Consider the following 23,889-nt stretch of genomic DNA (forward strand, 5'->3'; position numbering starts at 1 on the left):
TACACTGGTTCTAACAGCTGCACTGGGACTCCCACCCAACCCAGTAGCTGCACTGGGACCCCACTCACTCCTGTAGCTGTGCTGGGACTCCACGGGAGCCAGTAGATGCATGGAGACGCCACTGGCTCCAGTCACTGTACTGTGACCCCACTCACTGCTGGAGCTGCACAGGTATCCCACTCACTTGAGTAGCTGCAGTGGGACCCCACTCACTCTAGGAGCTGCACTGAGACCCCACTCGCTCCAGTAGCTTCACTGGGAAGTCACTTGCTCCAGTAGCAGCACTGGGAATCACCTCCCTCTAGTAGCTGCCCTGGGACCACCACTCAACCCAGGAGCTGCACTGAAACCCCACATGCTCCAGTAGTTGTACTGAAATCCCGACTCTCTGCAGTAGCTGCACAGGGACCCCACTCACTCTAGTAGCTGCACTGAGATCACACTTGCTCCAGTAGTTGTACTGGGAACCCACTGGTGTCAAGAGCTGTACTGGGACATACTGGCTCCAGTAGCTGCACTGGGACCACCACTCAACCCAGGAGCTGCACTGGGACCCCCACATGCTCCAGCAGCTGTACTGAAACCCTGACTCTCTGCAGTAGCTGCACAGGGACCCCACTCACTCTAGTAGCGGCTCTGGGATCCCACTGGTTTATGTAGCTGCACTGGGACCCTTGCACTTGCTCCAGTAGCTGCACTGGCACCTCCACTCACTCCAGGAGCTTCACTGGGACCCCACTCGCTCCTGTAGCTGCGCTGGGACCCCTCTCCCTCTAGTAGCTGCACTGGGAACCCCCACTCAATCCAGTAGCTGCACGGAGACATCACATGCTCCAGCAGTTGCTATGGGACCCCAGTTGCTTCAGTACCTGCGCAGGGATCCCACTCACTCCAGTAGCTGCACTGGGACACCCTTCACTCCAGTAGTTTCACTGGGACACCCATTTGCCTCTAGTAGCTGCACCGAGACCCCACTCACTCCCGTAGCTGACACCACAGCCCAGGGACAGCCACACCCTTGGTCGGACTCCAGTAGCTGGCACCAAATTCCCCCCCCACACACACACAGAGGTCTCACCAGCAGCTGGCACTTCGTCCTTGCAGCACACGCACACACACAGGATAGAGTGAGATTACAGAGAGACAGTTAAGACAAGGTTTTATGAGAAGATATAAGAAGACACGACAGACTGTGGTGGTCAGGCGCATTTCTCAGCCAGACAAGCACACTGACTATGTTTGACATGCAACTGGCCTCTTTTATACCCTTTGCTGTCTAACCCCTTCTACGTTCCTCCCTCTTGCCCCTTCCCCTGCATGTCCCTCATGGCCTTGCACAGATCTATCGATTCCCCCACCCCTCTCAGACTGGGGTTCCTCTGATTCACAACGTTATCAGTTGAAAAGTCCAGCTGACCCTCTTGGAAGTGGTGCCTGTAGATCCTTGATGGCCCATCAATCACTGTGACTGGCTAGGTTCCTTCCTTGTATGGACTCCATATTTGTTTTGTCAAGGCTGTGTCTCATTGTATTTTGCTTCTGGAGTCCCTTTTTTCCCCTGAGTTTCCCAATTAACCAGGTCCCCGGTCAGATAAACTTGCTGGAATAAACCCTCTCACCCTCTCACATGCCGTCATCGGTTTGTGTGACTGACCAGCTTTGGTTCCCATCCCTGCCTCCCTTACCATTTGCCGGTCAGGTTTGTGTCCCTGTAAGTTCTTGTTTATGGCTTCCTCCTTTTCTCATTGTTTTATTATCCCTTGCTTCATTGAAACAGGTCCTTGACGAGATACCCTTAAAGGAGCAGCCATTCTCCTTCCACACACCCGTACACAGATGAGAGTGTATCCAGTGATCCAGCTTTGGCTGGATGTCATGAACGAGAGTAAAATATTGAACATGCTAGCGCATGTGTAGACACTCACACACACACAGAGCGAGGGGTCCTTTTGTGACGGTTTCAGACGGTGACCACAGGTGGTGCTGGGACAGCTGCAGGTTCCCCAGGAGGCGAAGCTCAGACAAACTGCCCCGAGAGCTCAAAGAGGGCCAGTGTTTTATGTCGGTTTAATTACCCATATGTTTTGCGAGACAGTCACTCGCGTGGTCTGGAGACCTGAGGAAACTGGAGGCTTCCACAGCTCTGGAGGCCCAGCTCTGGCTGGGGTGTTTGTACCTCCCCACGTGCCTCCCCCGCGCGTGTTGGGATCCCTGCCCTGGCACACGCCAGGAGCACCAGCACCACTGCTACGGGAGACATGCCCCGACACGTGCCCCACCCACCAGCTTCTGGTGGAAGTCCCGCCCCCTCCCAGCAGCTGCAGGGGCCATTTGCCCTGGACGTCGCTCTCCTCTACCGGTCATGTGCTCTGCTGTGATTGGCTGGCAGGTTTACCTGGAAGTGCATCAGAAGGCCCTTCCCCTACAAACACAGGGGCCGCCATTTTGGTTTGGCCACAATTTTATGACAGGGTGCCGCCATTCCATGGCAGTGAGCTGCTATTTTGTTAAAGATCATACTGCTCTGTGATTGGCTAATGGCCATTTCTTGACACTGTCATACCTACGAGCGCTCCGGCAGCCCCGTGATTGGCTGGCAGGACTGGCCGCCTGTCCTGGTGTCCCCAGGGGCACGTCACAAAGGGCCTGTCATTACATAAAGGGCAGCTGCCATTTCTGACATCCTCATTCCCCTGCATTGTGATTGGCTGGCAGCCATTTCTAGATACTGTCATACGGATGTGTTCCCTGGTAGCCCTGTGATTGGCTGCCTGCCTCCCTTGGACCAGGAAGTGCTGAGAGATACAAATATATACATTTATATGCAATATATACATATATAGAAATATATCTATAAAAGGGAGTGTCTAATTATTTTAACAAATGTATTTATTTAAGAATAGATACGTTATTTTTATAGATAGACTTCTATATGTGTGTATATGTGTATACGTTTACATATATATGAACAAGTATAAAGCTATAGAAGTTAAATTAATATAGCCACAAAAGCATAGGTATGAAATGGATAAAACCTTCTTTAATAAGAGCTAATGGAGTGAACAATTCTAGTTTGAATGTGAATAGAAACAAAAGGAAAAGGCCAGACCTGATCGCATGTTTCAAAAAACTCCAGATGACTGAGTGAAGGGAGAAGTCAGGAGTGGGCTGGGACTTGCCCAGGTCCACCTGAGCCACACCAGCCACACCCAGTACACGGTGTTTATGTCATGTCAAAGGGCAGGGAAAGGGGTGGTGGTGGCTGATGAAAATGCATTGAATACTGCAGGACCTGGGCAGGATGCAAATGGTATGGAATAAGGGGTGGAGATTGTCCTGGGTCTGGCTGGGCTGGAGTACATTTGCCTGATAGCAGCCCTTACGGTGCTGTGCTTTGCGCTGGTGGCTGGTGTTGATAACGCACTGATGTTGTGGCTATTGCTGATGAGTGCTGGCATAATGTCAAGGCCTTCTCTGTTTCTCATTCTGACCCCACAGTGAGGAGGCTGGGGATGGGCGAGAGCCTGGGAGGGGACAAAGTCAGGACAGCTGACCCAAACGGACCAAAGAGATATTCCATGCCATATGGCGTCTTGTTCAGCACTAAAACTGGCAGGGGAGTTTCTCCAAAGTGGCCATTGCTTGGAGACTGGCTGGGATCTTTCTGCTGGTGTGAGTGATTGCTTCTCCATCCCGTGTTTCCTTCCTTTTTTTATTTTTCACCATTTCTTAAAGTGTCATTATCTTGACCCATGAGTTTTTCTCTCATTTTGCCCTTCCAGTTGTCTCCCCCATCCTCCTGGGGGGGGAGTGAGTAAGCGATTGGATGAGGTCACTTGTTCCCTTGTACCTCATAGGTGCGGAGATAGCAAATAGGTGGATATGTGGTGATCAGGTCACTGGTGCCTGAGTAGCTGATAGGCAAGAGGGAGACACAGAGCTTTGGCATGTACTTGTGATGTCACTCTTGGCTGAGTAGCTGATAGGCCAGGACCAGGTATAGGTGCTTGTGAGGTCATTGGAGCCTGAGTACGTCAATGGCAAGTACATGGCAAATGGACAGATACCTACTTGTGAGGTTACTCTGGGTTGAATATCTGATAGGCCAGGAACAGGCCTATGGATTGTGTAGGCGCTTCTGAGGTCACTGGTGCCTGAGTAGATGATAGGCCAGGAGCTGGCATATTACTTGTGAATGTCTTTGTGAGGTCATAGGTGCCTGAGTAGCTGGTAGGCCGGGAGAAACATGTCTTGTGTTGGATATTTTGAGGTCACAGGGGCCTGAGAAGCTGGTAGGCCAGGAGTAAGAACTTGTCTCATGTAGGTGTTTGCAACGTCATTTGTGACTGATTAGCTGATAGGCCAAGACAAGGCCTATGGGTTGTGTACGTTGAGTTGTGTCACTGGTGCCTGAGTAGCGGATAGGCTAGGAGCAGACCAATAGTTTGTGTAGGTGTTTGTGAGGTCATTGGTGCCTGAATACCTGAGAGGCCAGGAACAGGCACATGGCAGGTTTAGATGCTATGACATCACCTGTGGCTGAGTGGCGCATAGGCCAGGAGTATGCACATGGCTTGTGCACGAATTTGTGATTTCACTGGTGTCTGAGTAGCTTTTAGGCAAAGAGCAGGCATATGGCTTGTGTGGGTGCTTCCGATGTCATCAAAATAATATTTAGGCCCCATCCAAATACGACTTTTTGGAAGAACCATGGTCAGCAGAAGCCCATACGCAGCACACCCGCACGTGTGACAGTGTAACTCATGAGCACACAGCAGCAGAAGTAGAAGGGTGTGAGGTCATATAACGCATAGCACCCCGTGGCTGTGGGGCTCGGTGCAGAGCAGCCATGTGCATCAGAAGGACATGACGGGGGATGGGAGCTGCCTGGCCCCGTGTCTGCAAGGCTGAAGGAGCAGCCCCTGCAGCCCTGGCTGGAGCAGTTGGGGTGGGGGTGGCTCAGGGGCACCGCAGGGATGTGCCAGGGCACGGTGCCAGGAGGAAACCACAGACTTCCTGCACGGGTGCTGCGGGGGGAGCATGGCGAGGGCTGCGAGGCCACATGGGCTGTGGTTTGTGCACCTGCAGGCTCCAGCTCCCGAGCCACCCGCAGGGAATAACGGCCCCTTGGTGACAGGCTGAGAGTCAGGGACATGTCTGAGCCTCTGGGCTGCATGTCTGCTGCCAGGGCAGGGACATGTCCCAGCTCCAGCTCCTGCAAGGGACCCACCATGGGGCTTTGCAAGCCAGCACTCCTGGGATGGAGCTCTTGTCCAGGCCAAGGACCTTTCCCAGCTGCTGTTGCCAGCACAGCAGGGTCTGTAGGAGGGGCAGGGGCTGTTTCCTCCCCATCCTCACACAGACCTTGGTGCAGTCCCAGCCCTGTGGTTCCTGTAGCATGGGGATGGCTGGTCACTTGCCTCTTGGGCTCTTGGATGAGCCCAACGTAGGAGATGCTCAGTGCCCCTGGTCCCCACAGCGAGATGCAAGGGGTGACAGATCCATTCCCCGCCCCCCACACAGCCCTGTCCTGTGATGATTCCCCACCGCAGTGACCGTGACACCCAAAGCGGAGCCATCCCTCATATATGGTCATGAACGGCGCTGGAGAAGTTCATTGGAGGGCTGGGCTGTGTCGGAGGGGAGATAGCTCCTGATCATGTCTAAAAAGGTGCTGCTGCTTCGATTGGCTCCTCCTGCAGCTGGGTCGGCATCTGCAGAGATATATTACCCTCCCACCGCTGTTGTCCCCGTGAGTCCCCCGGAGCCGTGAGATGGAGTGGGGTGCAGCAGGGCTGTGCCAGCAGGGCAGGAGGCTCAGGATGGGCACAGAGGGACTCCAGTTCCCTCAGGTGATGTGGCTGCTCCTCTGGGTGCAGCTGTGCAGGGGTAAGTGCCGGTTCCCTTGTCCCACAGCCCAGGGCCAGTGAGTACCAGCGAGGTCATCGGGATACTTCTGAGAACGGGTTTCTTTGCAGGTGCCACTGAGATGAGGGGCAGAAGGTACTCAAGTCAATTGAACTTCTGCCCTTCCCTGTGGCTCTCTGGGTGGGAGAGGCAGCTGTGGGCCTGAGGGCACAGGGCTGTACAGGGGTTTCTGGGATGGTGAGGAGACGGTGCTCTGTGCAGCGCCAGCCACGGTGTGCGGGTGGGCATGGGCAGGAGGTTGTTGAGGTGGGAGGAGGTGCTGCAGGCTGTGGGGTGGTGAATGGCACAGCAGGTCTGCTGCTGGGCACCCCCAGCTCTTTGCAGCCCATGGGGAGAAAAGGGACCCCCACACTGCCCTGGGGACAGCCCAGAAGGGGGAGGACTCCTACTCCAGTGCCTGTGACTCAGCCTGGGCAGGGGGGACCTCCAGACCTGCAGTTTGGGGCTCAGCACCCTCCTGATGGGTCCCGTGTTGATGTTTGAAGGGGCTGCGGTGGTGAGGCTGGAGGATGGTGGCGGACGCTGTGCTGGAAGAGTGGAGGTGAAACACCAGGGCCAGTGGGGGACCGTGTGTAGTAGCTTTTGGGACATGACCGATGCTGCAGTGGTTTGTAAGCAGCTGGGCTGTGGGTCTGCTGTTAAAGCTCCTCAGTATGGACACTTTGGGCCAGGATCTGGCCCCATTTGGATGGCTAATGTTGGCTGTCGTGGCACCGAGTCTGCCCTGTCTGACTGTACACACAATGGATGGGGTCAACACAACTGTGATCACAGCTGGGATGCTGGAGTGACATGTTCAGGTAAGGGACCAGCCCATTCCTCACCTTTGTGGCTGGGATGGGGGAAGGGACCTGGCTGTGCCCTCAGGGAAACAAGGGGGTACTAGAGGAGGGCCCAGTGTGGCCGGTCACACTGCTGAGCTGGGACTTTCATTCCTGGTTTCCCCGGTCCCTGAGGAAAGCCCAGTGGGAACCTGTCCCTGCCTGACCCCCGATGTGGCTCAGCCCACCCTCAGTCGGTGCCTGGGGCTGGAAGATGAATGCCCACCCTGCCCCGCAGTCTCTGTTGGTTCCCAACTTTCTCCTTCTGTTCACGCAGGAGCTATCTGGCAGCACGGAGGACCAGGTCCCCCCATGGCAGAGGCACTGAGAGCAGCTCACGTGGCCACCCACAGCCCCAGGGAAGGGCCCAAGGTGGCCAGGGACTGTGGGTTGTATTCCCTGGCAGACATGAGTCCCCCCAAAGCAGAGGGGCTGCTCACAGGGGAGGAGCACTGGGCTTGGGCAGAAGAGCAGGATGGCGTGGCCACCCCATTCTTCTTCCAGGGTCACCCCATGAGAGCCAGCTCACAGGGAAACAACCCTGTGCAGGCAGTGCTGACCTGCTGCCCAGCCTCTCCTGTCGGCCCCAGCCCCTGTCTGCCCTGTGCCACGGGGGATTTGCTAGCACTTTCTGGCTCTCCTTGGTGCCTGTCCTTGCCTTGGGAGCTTGTGTCAGTCCAGGGCTGCTCCTCTGCCTACTCTCCTGCCTTCTGCCCAGCTGTTGGCTGGGGCTGTGCATGCCTGGCCGTGTACTTCTGGCCCTGGCTGAGGACCCCTCCCCGGGTGGGTGTTGGAGCTTGGGGCTGGTGGAGACAGCAACCGCAGGTACACTCATAGAGTGTGTACCCTCTGGGAATGAGGTGCGTTTCTGGTAGCTCCCAGGGGTTCCTCAGCCTGGCACTGAGCTCGGCAGGCAGAGCAGGCTGCAGCAGCCAACAGTGCCTGGGCCAATCTCCCTGGGCTCAAGTGCTCCAAGCGCTGCAAGTGCCTAGGGCCCGTGCCAGGCATCCCAGGGTCTCCAGGACAGCAGCAGTTTCTCTAAGCAGTATCTGTGGCTGTGGGTTTGGAAGAAAAGCCAGCCCATGAGTGCTGTGCTGATGTCTGAGGAGCGGCAGGCAGTCCCTGATGTGTTTGTGCCATCAGCACCCACTGGGAGCTGCTGGGGTGCTTGTGGGACTCTTTGCCCGTGGCCTCCTTGGAGATTAGGTGGGATGCGGTCAGGTAACGGACAGAGGGCTCTGGGAACTCACAGGAGTCTTTGATTGCTCCAGGATTTGTCCGGCTGGTTGGAGGGAACAGCCCCTGCTCAGGACGTGTGGAGATCCATGATGGAACCCAGTGGAAAACTGTCTGTGACTCAGACTTTGGTCCCAAAGCCGCCAACGTGGTCTGCAGGGAGTTACAGTGTGGCACAGCCCTGTCCGTCCCCGGAGCAGCTCACTTTGGAGAAGGTGTCGGTCCCATGTGGGACAGAGAGCTGCAGTGTGCGGGGAATGAATCCTTCCTCGTGTTCTGCCCCATGGGGTCCCCCAGAGACCAGCCCTGCACCCACACGGACGCCGCTGGTGTCACCTGCACACGTAAGGACTCCTGTTGGGGTGTTAAATGCCAGGGGGTGTGCTGGGGACAGGGGAGCAGGGCAGGGACTGTGCCGTGCCAGGTGTGAGGACAGCAGGGGTGATGTGGTTGTCTGCAGCCCTAAAATCATGCAGAAGGAGGAGGATGGCAGGCTCTCGTCCATTTGGCCTCTCCTCTAGCTCCTGAGGGAGCGAGAGCACAAGTCCGCCCTCTCTCATCCTTCTCTTTCCCGGAGTTCACAGGGTTCCGGCTGGTGAACGGCAGCACGGCATGTGAGGGGAGGGTAGAGGTCCATGTGCTGGGGACCTGGGGCTCTCTCTGTGCCTCCCGCTGGGATCTCTCGGATGCCCACGTTCTCTGTCATCACCTCGACTGTGGGTTTGCTGAGTCCATTCCCAGAGGAGGGCCTTTTGGGAGAGGAACCGGCCCTGTCTGGAAAGACTCATTCCACTGTGATGGGACAGAAGCTCACCTGGGACAGTGCCCAGTGACCGCCCTGGGGGCCTCACCATGCTCCCATGAGAACAGCGCTGCTGTCATTTGCTCAGGTGAGTGCTGGGAAAACACAGGATTAACTTCATTTTCCCCTGGCATGAGAGAGAAATCCAAAGCAGGGGACCCCATTGCAGTGCCAGGCTGCATTTCTCCCTGGAGAAACCCTGGCTTCACCAGAAGCGATCTGGAGGGCTTTGCCTGCTCGGACCAACTGCTCTGCTGTGGGAGAGCTGAGGACTGAACAGGAGCAGTCGTCTCTGCCCCCCGGGTCAGCAGCTCAGGCTCCGGGGCCACTACTAGGCCTGGGCTCCTTTGAACTCCCACTGTGGGATGGGCCCGGGGCAGCGCTGCGGGGATCATCGCCAACCCCCTGGCTGCAGACAGCCCTGTTCCAGCCACACAGAGATACCCTCAGAGCCTGAACTCACCATCACAGGGGCTGCCTGGGTGCCCCCGGCAGCAGCGGCAGACCAGGGGGGTGAGCTGCAGAGCGGGGCTGGGCTTTGCCCTGCCTTCTGGTCAGCGCAAGCCCCAAACTCATCCTGTTTGCTCAGAGAGGCCCCCCTCGCTCTGCTCCCTGCCAGGGACACAGGCTCCCAGTCCCCCATTCCCAGGGACGTAGATGGGCAGAGATGTGTGGGCTGTGCCTGGTGTCTCAGCAGTGCCAGTGCCAGTGCTGAGGCTGGGCAAAGCCTGTCCTGGTGCTGCCCATCCCCAGGCCACTGCTGGCCATTGCTGCCTCCTGCGGAAGCTGCCCCAACTGCATTGGCAGGGACGTGCTGTGTGTCTCTGGCCCGCCAACAGCAAAGCTGGCGTCTGGCTCAGGAAGGCTCAGGGACTGGGCAACCAGCCCCATGGAGCCCTGGCCCAGGAGCTCCCGCAGAGGGCTGGGGACAGGCAGGCAGAGCTTCAAGGCCCTGAAAGGGTGCCAGAGCCTGGAGACGTGCCGCAGGCTGCTTGCCTCCCTGGTGCCACCAAGGGCTGGGGCATGGCTGCTCTCCCCAGGCCCAGCTGGCTCCGCGTCCTTGCGGCTGGTGCTTGGAGGGAGTCGGTGCGACGGACGAGTAGAGATCTTCCAGCACGGGACATGGGGCAGGGTCCTGGATGACCACTGGGACATGCGGGAGGCCAGCGTGGTGTGCCGGCAGCTGCGGTGCGGAGAGGCAGAGACAGCTTACAACCCCCCGAAGCCTCAGAGAGGGACAGGTCCTGTGGGGCTGCGAGGGGTCAGGTGTGCAGGGCACGAGGCCAACCTGACCCTCTGCAACACCTCCCTGCCCGAGAGCATGCTGGCAGCAGGGATTGCAGAGGACGTGGGGGTCGTTTGCCGGGGTAAGTGGCACTGCACAGGCCCCCCCCAGGCTCTGGGCTGGGTGGGCACCGCCCCTAATGACAGCTGGGGTTTCTTCCCACTGCAGGGAGCCGGCAGGTCCGGCTGGTGAACGGGCCTGGGCGCTGCGCTGGGAGAGTGGAGATCTACTACCAGGGCAGCTGGGGGACCATCTGCGATGATGGCTGGGACCTGCCCGATGCCACTGTTGTTTGCCACCAGCTGGGCTGCGGAGGGGCGGTGAAGGCGGTTGGCTCTGCTCAGTTCGGGGAAGGCTCTGGGCACATCTGGCTGGATGCCGTGAACTGCTCTGGGGCCGAAGCTGCTCTCTGGGACTGCCCAGCAGGGTCCTGGGGGCAGCATGACTGTGGGCACAAAGAGGACGCAGGAGTCGTCTGCTCAGGTCTGTGCCGGGAGCTGTGGTGGGAGCCCAGTGCCCAGGGAGGCTGGGACGAGGGGAGAGCCGGCAACGGCCGAGGCTGTCCCTGGCTGCCTCTGAGCCTCTGCCTGAGCCTGTCCTGGGGACACGCATGCACAAACCCCCTCAGTCCCACTAGAGGTCCCTTGTAAGCTGTGCTGTCCCCAAGGGTTAGTGGGGAGGGCATGGGTGTCTGTCCGTCTGGGACTTCTCTCTGCCCCCTGGCAAAAGGGTGATTTGCTGGCCGTGCCTCTGCCTGGCTGAGGGCCTGGGGGGTGAAGAGGCTTCTCTGCTCCCATAGCCCCAGACCCCAGTGCCTGGGGAGGCTGGGATGAGGGGAGAGACGGCAACAGCCGAGGCTGTCCCTGGCTGCCTCTCGTCCCCTGCCCAAGCTCGTCCCGGGGGTGCCAATGCATGGGTCTCCTCAGTCCCACCAGGGTTCCCCAGTGAGCTCAGCTGTCCCTGAGGGTGAGCGGGGAGGGCAGGGTTGTCTGTCCATCCGGGACTTTTCTCTGTCCATGTGTGCAAGGGGGACTTGCTGGACGTGCCTTTGCCTGGCTGAGGGCCTGGGGGGTGCAGGGGTGTCCCTGCTCCCACAGCCCCAGACCAGCATGTTCCCCTTTGGCCACTTTCCTCCCAGAGTTCGTGGACCTGAGGCTGGAGAACAGCGATGGCTGCTCCGGGCGCCTGCAGGTTTTCTATAACGGGACGTGGGGGAGTGTTTGCTCCAACTTAATGACTCCCAAAACAGTGTCGCTGGCATGCAAGGAGCTGGGCTGCGGGGATGGAGGGTTCCTGGAAACACGCCTGCCCTATGGTAGGGTGTCTGGCCCCGCCTGGCTGGATCGTGTGGAGTGTGGGGAGAGAAACAGCTCCTTCTGGCAGTGTCCCTCCGCTCCCTGGGACCCACAGTCGTGCGATGACCTGCAAGATGAGACCCACATCACCTGCAATGGTAATTCTGAGCTACCCGGGCACCAGCATCCCCCCAGCTCCTGCTCCCTGCTGGGCACAGTCAAGTACAGAGACAAGGCCCACAGGGGCTTTGACCTTACGTGCCAGACCCTGCTGCTTCTGGTGGCACAAATGGGACTTCAGCTCTCAGAGCCCCACACATTCACCAGCAGTTGCCAGCCGGGCTCCCAGCAGTGCCCGGGGGAGGCAGAGGTGTCTCCAGGCAAGGTCTCAGGAGAGACCAGCCAGCGCTCCGAGGAGCGTCCCCTCCATGGACACCCTCCTGCTTTTCTGTGAACCAGGGTCCCTTTGGGGCTGAGCAGTCAGGGTCCCCCACATTGCCGTGTGTGTCCCCTGAATGACCAGGGTTCACCTGCTGCCGTGAGCGAGGCAGCACGGGGAGGTGTGAGCAGAGCTCTGCCCCACCCTCTGCTGCACAACTCCCCTGCAGCAGCCCCTTCACCCCAGCTTTTCCTTCTGCAGGGAGACGGTCAGAAACGCCCCCAGCCCTGGGGACTGTGTGCCCAAACTCCACAAGCTGCACAGGTAGCTGCTCCTCTGCATGCCCCTCTCACCTGGCAGGGCTCTGCCTGCTGTCCCGGTGCCCTGGAAGGTCTCTGCCTTCTCCAGACAGGGAGAAGATTCGTGCCGTTGGAGGCGAGAATGGGTGCTTGGGCAGAGTGGAGGTCTGGCACCGCGGCTCCTGGGGGACAGTGTGCGATGACTCCTGGGACATGCAGGATGCCGAGGTGGCATGCAGGCAGCTGGGCTGTGGCCCCACAGTGTCTGCCCTGGACAAGGCTGCATTTGGGGAGGGGACGGGTCCCATCTGGCTGGAGCAGGTGGAGTGCCGGGGGACAGAGCCATCTCTGCAGGACTGCTGGGCTCAGCCTGGGGACAGCGGTGCCTGCCGGCACAAGGAGGATGCTTCCGTGAACTGCTCAGGTGAGCGGCAGGGCTGGGACTCCTCACGGGGGTATAGGCAAGGAGCCAGAGAAGGCGTTTTTCCTTGCTGGGTCCCATCATGGTTCCAGAGCTCCTGAGAGCAAGGCTGTCCCTGCAGAACATGGGAGCCTGTTCCCAAGTGGGCAGCTGCTTCTGTGGGGCTGGATGTCCTCCGTCTTCTGCCCAGCAGGGCTCTGCAGGCCCCAGGGGCATCTTCCAGCGTGCTTGTGCTATCCTACCCGTGTCCCAGAGCAGGGCCCTGGGCTCTGTTCCAGCCACCCTGAGCAGCCCTGCAGGAGGGGCAATTTGTGTGGGATGTGTCAGGGATGTCTAAAAGCACACGCATGCATTCACACACATATAAACACACACACACACACACACACGGCATGTCAGAGAGGAGGCTCCCTGGTACCTGCACACCCACCCTCTCAGCCCAGTCTCCTTCTCTTCCTCTGCAGCTGCACCCAGGACGGCAGCACCAACGCCCCGAACAGGTAACCTGTCCTCCCTGGCTGCGCTGGGTCTTCTTGAGGCCAGGCTGTGACCCGCAGCTGGAGGGAAGGGCCTTCTTGTCGGGGTGTGAAGCTCCCGAGAGGAGGCACCGAGGTAGCGGTGGAGGGGGTTGGATAGGGCTGTCATTTACTCAGTAGGGTGGGAGCTTCCCCATCGCTCACCCCCTGGGGCCCCTTACCCCCGGTGTAATGGGGGTCAGGACTGGGGTGTCCTGGCCCCACACCTCTCCCAGGTCTGGTGCTGCCCTTTCTGTGTTCCTGCCCATGCAGATCCCACTCGGGGCCGTCCGACCAGCAGTGAAAAGGTCTCACTGCCCATCATCATCTGCATCATCCTGGGAGCCCTTCTCTGCCTGCTCCTGGCCCTCCTGGCCGGGCAAGTGCGAAGCGCCAGGGCTGGGCGCAGAGGTGGGTCTGTCCCCCATGGTCCCAGGGGAAGATGCCTCCTGGCAAGGCCAGGGGTGCTGTGGGGTGTCAGTGAGTGGTACAGGCAGAGCTGGGGGGACAAGAGTGTGTGCTGCCTGCATTCCCATGTGCTGCCCCATTGATTGCCTGACCATGGGCCACCAGCAGCAAGGGGTAGAGAGAGTCAGGACACAGGGAGGATTTAGTGATGAGGCAAGGAAACAAATGGCTGAGCTGGGCTGGGACAGATGGGAACAGAGGGGAAACAGCTGAGGACCTGCCACTGGCAGCACTCTGGGCAGTGCTGGAGTGGCCTCTGGGTCAGGGGAGATGCCAGGAAGAACGTGGGGCAGCAGGGTCCATACTCGTGGTTTCAGACCCCCAGGCTGTTCCTCTGCCCAACCTTGACCTCCCCATGGCAGGGCACGTGCCATGCTCTGGATCCATGGGGCAGAGAGGGGGAAGCTCCAGGGGGAGAGGAAAAGCGGGAGCTGCTCCAAGCTCAGCACCAGGGACCTGACCCAGGGGCCAGAGGGGCAGAAGGTCTGTCTCTGAAGGGACGGTGCAAGGGTGTCACTGCCCCAGCTCATCTCCATGGAGACATTGCCCTCACTGAGGAAGTGGCAGCGGTGACCGAACAGCGCAGCGGGTCTGTGTTGTGGGGACAGCCCTGGGCTGGCCCAGGGGAACAGGGCTGGGGGAACAGAGCAGGATTCTGTCCCCTCTTTGCCTGTCCCTGAGCCAGCCCTGCCTCTACCCGCAGGCTCCGAGCGCGCTTGGGAGCCCTTCCCTGAGGCCGTGTATGAGGAGATCGGTTACAGCCCAGCGTGGGAGAAGCAGGCAAGGTTCAGCGGCACAGGTGGGTGTGGGTCCCTCATGGGGGGGCACATGTGCAGAACTCTTTCCCCTGGCCCTCACCTGGGGCTGACCCACTGCAACCCCCTGGCCCATGGAGTTGGGGTCTGTGGGTTCTGTGGGGAGAGCAGCCAGGTCCTGGGCCTGGGAGAGAAGCTTCCTCCCCACCAGCTCTGCCCATCCCAGCCGGGGACAGCCCCTCTCTGCCTGTCCCTGCACCCCTATGTGACACCTGAGGGGTGAGGGAAGGGGCTGTCCCCAGGCATCTCTGGGAGGCCCTTTGAGACAGGGTTGATCCCAGGGGAGCAGGGTGAGTCCTGAGCCCTCCTCCCCACTCAGCCCTGGCTCCGTGGGTCCCCCGTCCCCAGCAGCACTGACCACAAGCCAGGTGAGCAGAGCGCACTCCCATAACACCCACTGTGCCTCTCTCCAGGCTCCGATTCAGAGGGGTCCTTGACCAAGCTGCAGCCCTACCCCAGGGACAGCGAGGAGGAGGATGGTCCACGTTCAGCACCAGGTAACAGGGGCAGGAAGGGGTTGATGTCCTGTCCCTGCAGACATGTGATGGACAGCGGTGTCACTGAGTGTCACCGTCAGAGCTGGGGAGCACACTGGGTGTCTCCTGTGGTGCTGCCAACACCAGTGTCTGAGCCCCATGTCCCTGCGCATCCTCCCATCCTCTGCTCTGCGGGATGTATCTTCTCAATCTCACCAGCTGCCCTCTCCTTTCAGACGTCCCTGTCCTGCTCGGAGGAGACCCAGCAGATGGCTATGATGATGCCAGGGAGGTTTCTGACCCTGGGGAGGATCCTTCCCCTGGGCAGGGAGACTGGGAAATGCCCAGGGCGCCAGAGGAGGGAGCAGGGCCCAGGGATGCTCCCGGAGGTGAGAGGGAAAGATAGCGCTACCGGTTCCTGGGGTGCCATCCCTGGTGCTGGATGAATCGCTGCTGTACTGAGAGCCCAGCCTCCTGGGATGGGGGAACCTGCCCTGGGAATTTTTCCTTGGGGGGACCAGGGGGTGGGAGAGAGACCTGAACATCTCAGGACTAGTGAGGAGACGGGAGGCTGGAGATCTACAGAGCAGGAGAGGCACCCCATGGGGCAAACGTGCAATGGCCTGCCTTGCTGCTTGCAGGGGCAAACCTGCGCTCCCAGAGAAGTGCTGGGGCCCCTGGAGCTGAGGGAGATGCCTGGTCCCTGTCCCCAGAGAGCATGGGCTATGACGATGCTGAAGAGGTGTCTCTGGCGCATCGCCCTGAGGACACAAAGGTTGCAATACCAGCAGAGAGTGCACAACAGTCCCTGATGCCCAGACCAGGAGAGCCCGTCCCTGCCGTGCAGCTGGGTGCAGCCGGGAGGGAGGAGAGGACTGTGCAGCTGGGAGAGCCGTGAGCACCAGGGAACTGTTTCCCTTTTCCCACGGGCAGCAGAACCAGCTGGGCATGTCCTCTATTTGTATTATGCTGTTTTTACGCTGTGCCTCCGTATTTGTTCTTAATAAAAGTCTTTGGGGTTTTGAGCCAGAGCTGGTGCTTGCCTGCCCAGGTGTCGGGGTGTCTCCCTGAGGCTGATCCGGGGGAGCAGAGCACAAAGACATGGTGGAGGGCAAAGGGCACATCTCGGGACAGCAGGCTCAGGGTCAGGCTGTGGGGCTGCGAGAGCCCATGGTTCCAGGGGAATATTCCTGCCGATATTTCCATCCTGCCAGCAAAAGTTTCCAACAAAAATGGCTCTCTGCAAGGTCCCGTGATGCACCCCAGCAGGAGCGCCCATCTCCTCACCTCAGTGTTCCCCAGTAGCTCTTTCCCCCAGGCCCTGCCTGGGCCATGCTGGTCCAACAGCATAGAGGCCACAATAGAGCTGTGTTGGGGTTGGCCCCACAGAAGTGAGCCCTAAGGTGGCCGTGGTGCCTTGAACACCCCAGCCAGCCACAGGGGGGATCACGGCCCATGGATCATCTCCCACAGCGGTTAGGAGGCAGCTGTCCTCCCCACTGCCTCGGCACAGGGTACAGAGCCACTTGCTGGGGAACACGGGCCTGGGATTGCCCCTTCAATGACTCTGCCAGGACTCCAGTCTCCATGGGCTGTTCCTGCTGCCTTGGGGGTTCTTGCAGACCCTGAGAACTTCCATCACAGCCCCAGAGCTGCCTTCCTTCCTGGGCAGGGGCATTAAGGCCCCATGGCAGCCCTGGGACCCCGTCCTCTTGCTGCACTCCTGCCTCCACCCCTGCCTTCCTCCTGCCTTGCCAGGGGTGTCAGTGTCGGTTTGTGTTGGGGCAGTACCTGTGTGCAGGTGCAGGGGGGATGGGAGCAGCGGCTGGTGGGGGCACCTTTCCCTCAGCGTTGTGGGAGGCAGATGAGGGAGAGGCCAGGGGGAGGGAGAAAGGATCCCTGTGAGACGTGGACTGGAATCCATAGCCGCCATCCAGCCCCTGGCCTGGAGAAGGGCCTGCCTGGGAGGGTGCTAACGTGGGCACATTTCCATGGCAGAGGGTATTTTGTGTCCCTCCCCTAATGCAGGCACTGCTGGGAGTTGAGCCAGGGTCCCTCTCCCTCGGCTGGGGCGTTCACCTGTCCCAGCTCCCATGGGCAGAGAAACCTTTCACACAGGAGCTGTGTGGGGAGAAGGGTTTGACACTTGGGCAGGAACCTGGAGCCTAAACTGCCCTCCCTGCTCCTGCTGTTGGGTCTCCACAGCCCTCCAGCTCTTCCCTGATGGGCTTCTCTGCTGCAGGCCGGAAGGTGCGTTGGGTGTCCACAGCAGGGCTCCCTGCGGGGAGCAGCCGCAGGTCACTGCAAAGAGCAGGATCTGGCCCTAGAGCAGAAGAGGGGAGGAGGCAGCCATCACCAACAGCCTCTGCCATGACAGCGTTGGCCCATTCCCTGCTGGGAGCTCCTCCACCCCTGGGGTGACCCTGTGGGGGTCTGGGGGGAGCCCAGGCTCACACACTCCTTTGCCCTGGTCCCTAGAGGTTTCCTGCTGGCAGCCCCTGGCCCCGGAGCCAGCCCCTTCCTCCCCAGCTCTGGGCCCACCTCTCCCTGTGGACATGCAGGGCTGGAGCCTGCCCCGGTGGGCGTTTCCCAGGGGATGGAGGCTGTGTTTGCAGTGCCCATGTGCGTCACCCATCACCTTGGGGGTCTCACCCTAGGAAGGCTACTCTCTCCCATGGCCTTTCCCAGCGTGGGGCAGCAGTGCAGAGGGTTGGGCTCTCACCGTCAGGCCCCTCATGTAGGTCCTCAGGAGCTGCAGGAGCCTGCACAGATCTGGGGCACAGATGATCCCACACTGCTGCAGAGAATGAACCCAGCCTGCAGGGCCAGACTGGTCAGGCCCCAAATGCCTTGAAATGGGCTCTTTCTGCTCAGGTGTGCTGCCCCCTCACCCACACCCAGGGCCTGGCTCTCATTTCCCTGAGGAGGAGGAGGAGGCAAACCTCTGCCAGGTGCCAGAGTAAGGGAGAAATACTACACCTGCGGGAGGGCAGAGCTGGTGGGGAGGTGGCATGGGACAGACACTGGGCTTTTCTCCCCTGTCCCTGCCTGGGGTGGCTTGAATCTGCAGGTCAGTGTCCATACTGGCACCCACCGTCCTGTGTTCAGAAGATATCCCGACAACCCCCCTTCTTCTTTGCTTCACTTTTATACCTTACTTCTCTGAATCTGGGCTCACTGTTCCCAGGGGCTGGGCACCCTGCAGTGAAACATTGGGTCTCACACCCCGTTTTGGTTGCAGAGGTTTTTGTCAGAGGAGCAGCCGAGGCACCATCTCCTTGCCCTCCCCACCTCTGCACAGCTGTGGACAGGCCTGTGCTTCCCTGTTCCCACTGACATGGGGTGGACAGAGCCACCAACCCCCCCAGGAACAAGAGGTGGGTGCCGGCCCCACCAGTCCCACCTCTGCAGAGCTATGCCTGACCTCAGCAGCTCCGGGTTCCCTGAGCTGCGGCTCTGCTCAAGCCAGTGGTGATGGCAGAGGGAAAAGGACCAGGAGGCAGGGTCAGCGTAAGGAGTGTCGCTCCTCCAGCTCGGACATCCCTACCCGTTGGCATAGACAGGTACTTCCCGCGTGGTATGGGATCTCCACCTGGAGACAGGACAATCTCACAGCCTTACCCCTGGAGAGCCACCAGGGCAGTGTGGCCCTGGTCTCAAAGGGCACCTGGGCTGGACCAGCACCCTCACACCACCTCTCTCAGTGCAGCCAGGAAGGATTGCCAGCACCCAGTCTGCTGCTGATGTCTATCCCCTCCCTGAGGGCCACCCCTTGCCTCCAAGCAGGGCCCCTGGTTGGTGTGTGGGGTGGATCTGTGGTGCAGGGTAGTGACCTGAGCTCAGGTCCAGCACAGCTGCCTGCCTCTCCTCCAGGAGGGGGCTCAGCAGAGGCAGTGCACACAGCCCTCCTCACTCCTCAGCCAGGCCCTGGGAGGTCAGGGCAGGCCCACAGCACCTGGAGAGGAGCAGTGCCCCAGCTCCAGCACTCACCCACTTGAGGCCAGGGAGTAAGAGCAAAAGCAGCCCTGGAGATGGAAGCCAGGACCTCCCACGTGCAAAGTGGTTCCTCTTCCACTGACCTACACCCCTTTGGCACCTGCCAGCAGCAGGAACACTCTCCTCCCATGACGTGTCTATGAGAAGCACAGCCCTGTTGTCCCCTGTGTGCCTAGGTGTCCTTGTTTTGGCAGGGATAGAGTTAATTTCCTTCCTAGTAGCTGGTACAGTGCTGTGCTTTGGATTTAGGATGAGAACAATGTTGATAACGCACCGATGTTTTAGTTGTTGCTTGGTAATTCTTACGCTAGTCAAGGACTTTTCAGCTTCCCATGCTCTGCGGACTGAGAAGGCTGGAGGTGCACAAGAAGCTGGGAGGGGGCACAGCCAGGACAGCTGACCCAAACTGGCCAAAGGGCTATTCCATACCATGTGACATCATGCTCAGTATATAAACTGGGGAAAGCTGGCCGGGGGGGCCGCTGCTCAGGGACTGGCTGGGCATCGGTCGGCGGGTGGTGAGCAATTGCACTGTGCATCACTTGCTTTGTATATTATTATTATTATTATCATTATTATTATTATTATTATTATTATTATTATATTGTTGTTATTTTATTTCAATTATTAAACTGTTTTTATCTCAACCCACGAGTTTTCTCACTTCTACTCTTCCAATTCTCTCCCCCATCCCACTGCGGGGGGGGGCGGGGGAGTGAGCGAGCAGCTGTGTGGTGCTCAGTTACCGACTGAGGTTAAACCACGCAGTCCTTTTTGACACCCAAGGTGGGGCTCGAAGGGTTTGAGATAATAACAGATTACCCGGAGCGCATTAAGGAATTTATATCTGTTAACAGTTGCGGGTCACAATGTTGGTTCATCTGTTCTCGATATTGGTTTGTCTAATCTGCATCATGCTCTTTTTTTTGCTGTACGTGTTAGAGATTGGTGTTGGGTTTTGCAGTTTGCTGTGGTCTGCGGTGATTAGTGATGTTTTGCCTGGGAGGTCTGTTATTAAAACACTGACCTTGAGCTTAATCTGGTATTTGAGCTTCGTGCTGAAGCCATCACTGTACTTGGTGTACCACTTCGTGGAGACAATTAGCAATTACAGTCGTTCCTCTGAGAGTTTTTTTATGGAGGAAATACAGAATGGCAGTGTCACTACCTTCTTCTATGACGTTTCCTCCTTCATTACAGTAACTTTTCAGTATCTTGAACATCCTTGGGTAGTTAAGATACTTCTATTGGTATTTCTTGGGAATACTGTATCGGTTTTGTCTAAACTTAATAAGCAATTTAAGAATATCATCCAGAGATCTGCCCCAAGGCTGGACAGTTATGAGTGGCAGGGTGTGTGGGACAAGATGGGCAAGTACCTAGGCCAATGGGCACCCCCAGTGTTTTGGAACTTCACCCCTGAGCAAGTGCAGAATCCTGAAAAGTTAGTAGAATAGTTGGAAGAAGTATGCTGTCACCCTGGCAACTCCAGAGAGACACAGATCACTGCAACGTGCTGGGGCCTGGCCCATGCCTACCGAGCCCTGTTCAACATTATTCAGTACCCTCAAGGGGGAGAGAAGGTCTCTGGATCCGACGATAAAACAACAGGCCCTGCAGCCACTCCGACCCTGGCGATACGCCCTGCAGCTGAACCAAAGAGCCAGCCTGTGCCGGTATCAGTCGCCCCTGTACACAAGAAGAAATCTTGGAAGCGGAAGTCGGCTCGTTTAGTAAGGGAGGAAGAAGAAACTTCTAAAAGGGAGCCAGAGGAAGAAGTGGATGAGGCAGACTACCCTGGAGAAGGGCCATCACAAGAACAGGAGGAGGAGGGCCGGCCACTGCTCGGGGAGGAAGAAGAGGAAGAACTCAAATGAGGATGTAACCACCCAATCCCTATCCCTGAGTGAGCTGCGAGATATAAGAAAAGATTTCAGCCATCGTCCAGGTGAGCATATTTTCACCTGGCTGCTCCGATGCTGGGATAATGGGGCCAGTAGCCTGGAATTAGAGGGTAGGGAAGCCAAGCAGCTGGGATCCCTTTCGAGGGAAGGGGGCATTGACAAAGCGATTGGAAAAGGGACACAAGTCCTCAGCCTCTGGAGGCAACTCTTGTCAAGCGTGAAGGAAAGGTATCCCTTCAAAGATGATGTTATATGTCGCCCAGGCAAGTGGGCCACCATGGAGAAGGGTATCCAGTACCTGAGGGAATTAGCTGTGCTGGAGGTGATTTCTGGTGACATGAACAATGGACAGCTGTCCAAAGATCCAGATGAGGTCAGGTGCACATGACCCATGCGGCAGAAGTTTGTAAGGAGCGCACCATCGTCATATGCCAACTCATTGGCAGTGATGACCTGGAAAGACGGAGAGGGACAAACGGTGGATGAATTGGCTAGTCAACTCCGGCAATACAAAGAAATCTCTCTTCCTCCCTCGCCTCAGCTGTGGAGAAACTGTCCCGGGAGGTCCAGCAACTTGAAGAGGATAGGTCCTACTCCCTACCTGTACAGACCAATATCTCGGCTATTAGGAGTCAGCGTTCTTTTGCTCAAGAGAGAGGATATAAAGGGTACACACCACGGGGCACCCTATGGTTTTACCTGCATGACCATGGAGAGGACATGAGGAAGTGGGATGGAAAACCTACCTCAGCCCTAGGGGCATGGGTACGTGAGTTGCAAGGGAAAACAACCACAAAAGGGGGTTCTTCCAGGAAAATTGCTGCTCCAGTTTCCAGCGGGCAGTTCCCCAGAGAGAGTAGAAGGGATGACCTTACTCCTGATCTTAATGAAGGGATTTCCGATTCGTATGTACAAGAAATGAGAAATAAATACTGTGATGAGGACTAGAGGGGCCCTGCTTCCAGTCAGGTGGAGGAAAGGGACAACCGGGTTTACTGGACTGTGTGGCTTCGGTGGCCTGGCACATCGGACCCACAGGAGTATAAGGCTCTAGTAGACACCGGTGCACAGTGTACCCTAATGCCATCAAGCTATAAAGGGGCAGAACCCATCTGTATTTCTGGAGTGACAGGGGGATCCCAACAGCTAACTGCATTGGAAGCCGAAGTAAGTCTAACTGGGAATGGGTGGCAGAAGCACCCCATTGTGACTGGCCCAGAGGCTCTGTGCATCATTGCATAGACTACCTCAGGAGAGGGTATTTCAAGGACCCAAAAGGGTACCAGTGGGCTTTTGGTATAGCTGCCTTGGAGATGGAAGAAATGAAACAGCTGTCTACCTTGCCTGGTCTCTCAGAGGACCCCTCTGTTGTGAGGCTGCTGAAAGTCACAAGACCAACAGGTGCCAATCGCTACCACCACGGTGCACTGGCGGCAATAGCGCACCAACCGAGACTCCCCGATTCCCATCCATGACCTGATTCGCCAACTGGAGAGCCAAGGAGTGATCAGCAAGACTCGCTCACCCTTTAACAGTCCCATATGGCCAGTGCGGAAGTCTAATGGAGAGTGGAGACTAACAGTAGACTATCGTGGCCTGAGCGAAGTCAAGCCGCTGCTGAGTGCTGCCATGCCGGACATGCTAGAACTTCAATACGAACTGGAGTCAAAGGCAGCCAAGTGGTATGCCACAATTGATAGCGCTAATGCGTTTTTCTCAATCCCTTTGGCAGCAGAGTGCAGGCCACAGTTTGCTTTCACTTGGAGGGGCGTCCAGTGCTCCTGGAGCCGACTGCCCCAGGGATGGAAACACAGCCCCACCATTTGCCATGGCCTGATCCAGACTGCACTGGAACAGGGTGAGGCTCCGGAACACCTGCAATACATTGATGACATCATGTGGGGCAACACAGCAGGAGAAGTTTTTGAAAAAGGGAAGAAAATAGTCCAACTCCTTCTGAACGCCAGTTTTGCCATAAAACAAAGTAAAGTCAAGGGACTTGCACAGGAGATCCAGTTTTTAGGAATAAAATGGCAAGACGGACATTGTCACATCCCAAAGGGTGTGATCAACAAAATAACAGCCATGTCTCCACCAACTAGCAAAAAGGAAACAGAAGCTTTCTTAGGCGTCGTGGGTTTTTGGAGAATGCATATTCCAAATTACAGTCTGATCGTAAACCCTCACTATCAAGTGACCCAGAAGAAGAACAGTTTCAAATGGGGCCCTGAGCAACGACAAGCCTTTGAACAAACTAAACAGGAGGTAGTTCATGCAGTAGCCCTGGGGCCAGTCCGGGCAGGGCAAGAGGTAAAAAATGTGCTCTACACCGCAGCCGGGGAGAATGGCCCTACCTGGAGCCTCTGGCAGAAAGCACCGGGGGAGACTCGAGGTCGACCCCTAGGGTTTTGGAGTCGGGGATACAGAGGATCCGAGGCCCGCTATACTCCAACTGAAAAAGAGATATTAGCAGCATATGAAGGGGTTCGAGCTGCTTCAGAAGTGATCGGCACTGAAGCACAGCTCCTCCTGGCACCCCGACTGCCGGTGCTAGGCTGGATGTTCAGAGGGAGGATCCCCTGTACACATCATGCAGCTGATGCTATGTGGAGTAAGTGGGTCGCACTGATCACACAACAGGCTCGAATAGGAAACCCCAGTCGCCCAGGAATCCTGGAAGTGATCATGGATTGGCCAGAGGGCAAAGATTTTGGAATATCGCCAGAGGAGGAGGTGACGCGTGCTGAGGAGGCCCCAATGTATAATGAACTACCAGAAAACGAGAAACAATGTGCCCTGTTCACTGATGGGTCCTCTCGTCTTGTGGGAAAGCATCGGAGGTGGAAAGCTGCTGTATGGAGTCCTATACGACAAGTGGCAGAAACTGCTGAAGGAGAAGGTGAATAGAGTCAGTTTGCAGACGTGAAAGCCATCCAGCTGGCTTTAGATATTGCTGAATGAGAAAAATGGCCAAAAAAGTTACCTCATTCTCTCGGAATTGTTTCCTTGGTCCCATTCTTCTTCATGCTGCTTGCACCTGCCAGTTTCAGCTAGTTCTGTGGTTGCAACATTTCTCCCCCAGTCAGGTCTCAGCACCCTCCTACTCCACGCTGCCTTTAACCTCTCCCTGCCTTGCTCCTCTCCCCTCGGTGCCTGCAAGCAGGGCCCTCAGCCCTGCTGCGCTTTGCAGAGGAGCTGCTCCTGGGCAGAGCTGTCTCTCTGCAGCGCTGCCCAGTTGCCAGGAGCTCC

General features: G+C 57.7%; 2 protein-coding genes and 1 pseudogene across 2 annotated transcripts in view; 2 read left to right on the plus strand and 1 right to left on the minus strand.

The window, feature by feature from the left end:
* Positions 1–6,102: 6,102 nt before the first annotated feature.
* LOC143171631 (scavenger receptor cysteine-rich type 1 protein M130-like) overlaps positions 6,103–23,889 on the plus strand; it is a 201,344-nt gene continuing 183,557 nt past the window's right edge. Inside the window, 4 exon segments of the mRNA XM_076360678.1 lie at positions 6,103–6,253; positions 6,256–6,374; positions 6,377–6,728; positions 8,021–8,329. Coding sequence (XP_076216793.1) covers positions 6,103–6,253; positions 6,256–6,374; positions 6,377–6,728; positions 8,021–8,329 — 931 coding nt within the window.
* Positions 8,554–13,285, plus strand: LOC143171680 (scavenger receptor cysteine-rich domain-containing protein SCART1-like; the record flags this gene model as incomplete). The annotated part of the gene is given in 7 exon segments (XM_076360723.1): positions 8,554–8,875; positions 9,834–10,223; positions 10,226–10,555; positions 11,211–11,525; positions 12,155–12,437; positions 12,931–12,966; positions 13,255–13,285. Coding segments are annotated over 7 exon segments (1,707 nt in total), but the record flags the coding sequence as incomplete, so codon positions are not given.
* The window catches only part of LOC143171610 (arachidonate 12-lipoxygenase, 12R-type-like), a 47,922-nt pseudogene continuing 42,316 nt past the window's right edge, over positions 18,284–23,889 (minus strand).

The sequence above is a fragment of the Aptenodytes patagonicus genome, chromosome 29 (genome assembly GCF_965638725.1).
Source record: "Aptenodytes patagonicus chromosome 29, bAptPat1.pri.cur, whole genome shotgun sequence".
Classification (NCBI taxonomy): domain Eukaryota; kingdom Metazoa; phylum Chordata; class Aves; order Sphenisciformes; family Spheniscidae; genus Aptenodytes; species Aptenodytes patagonicus.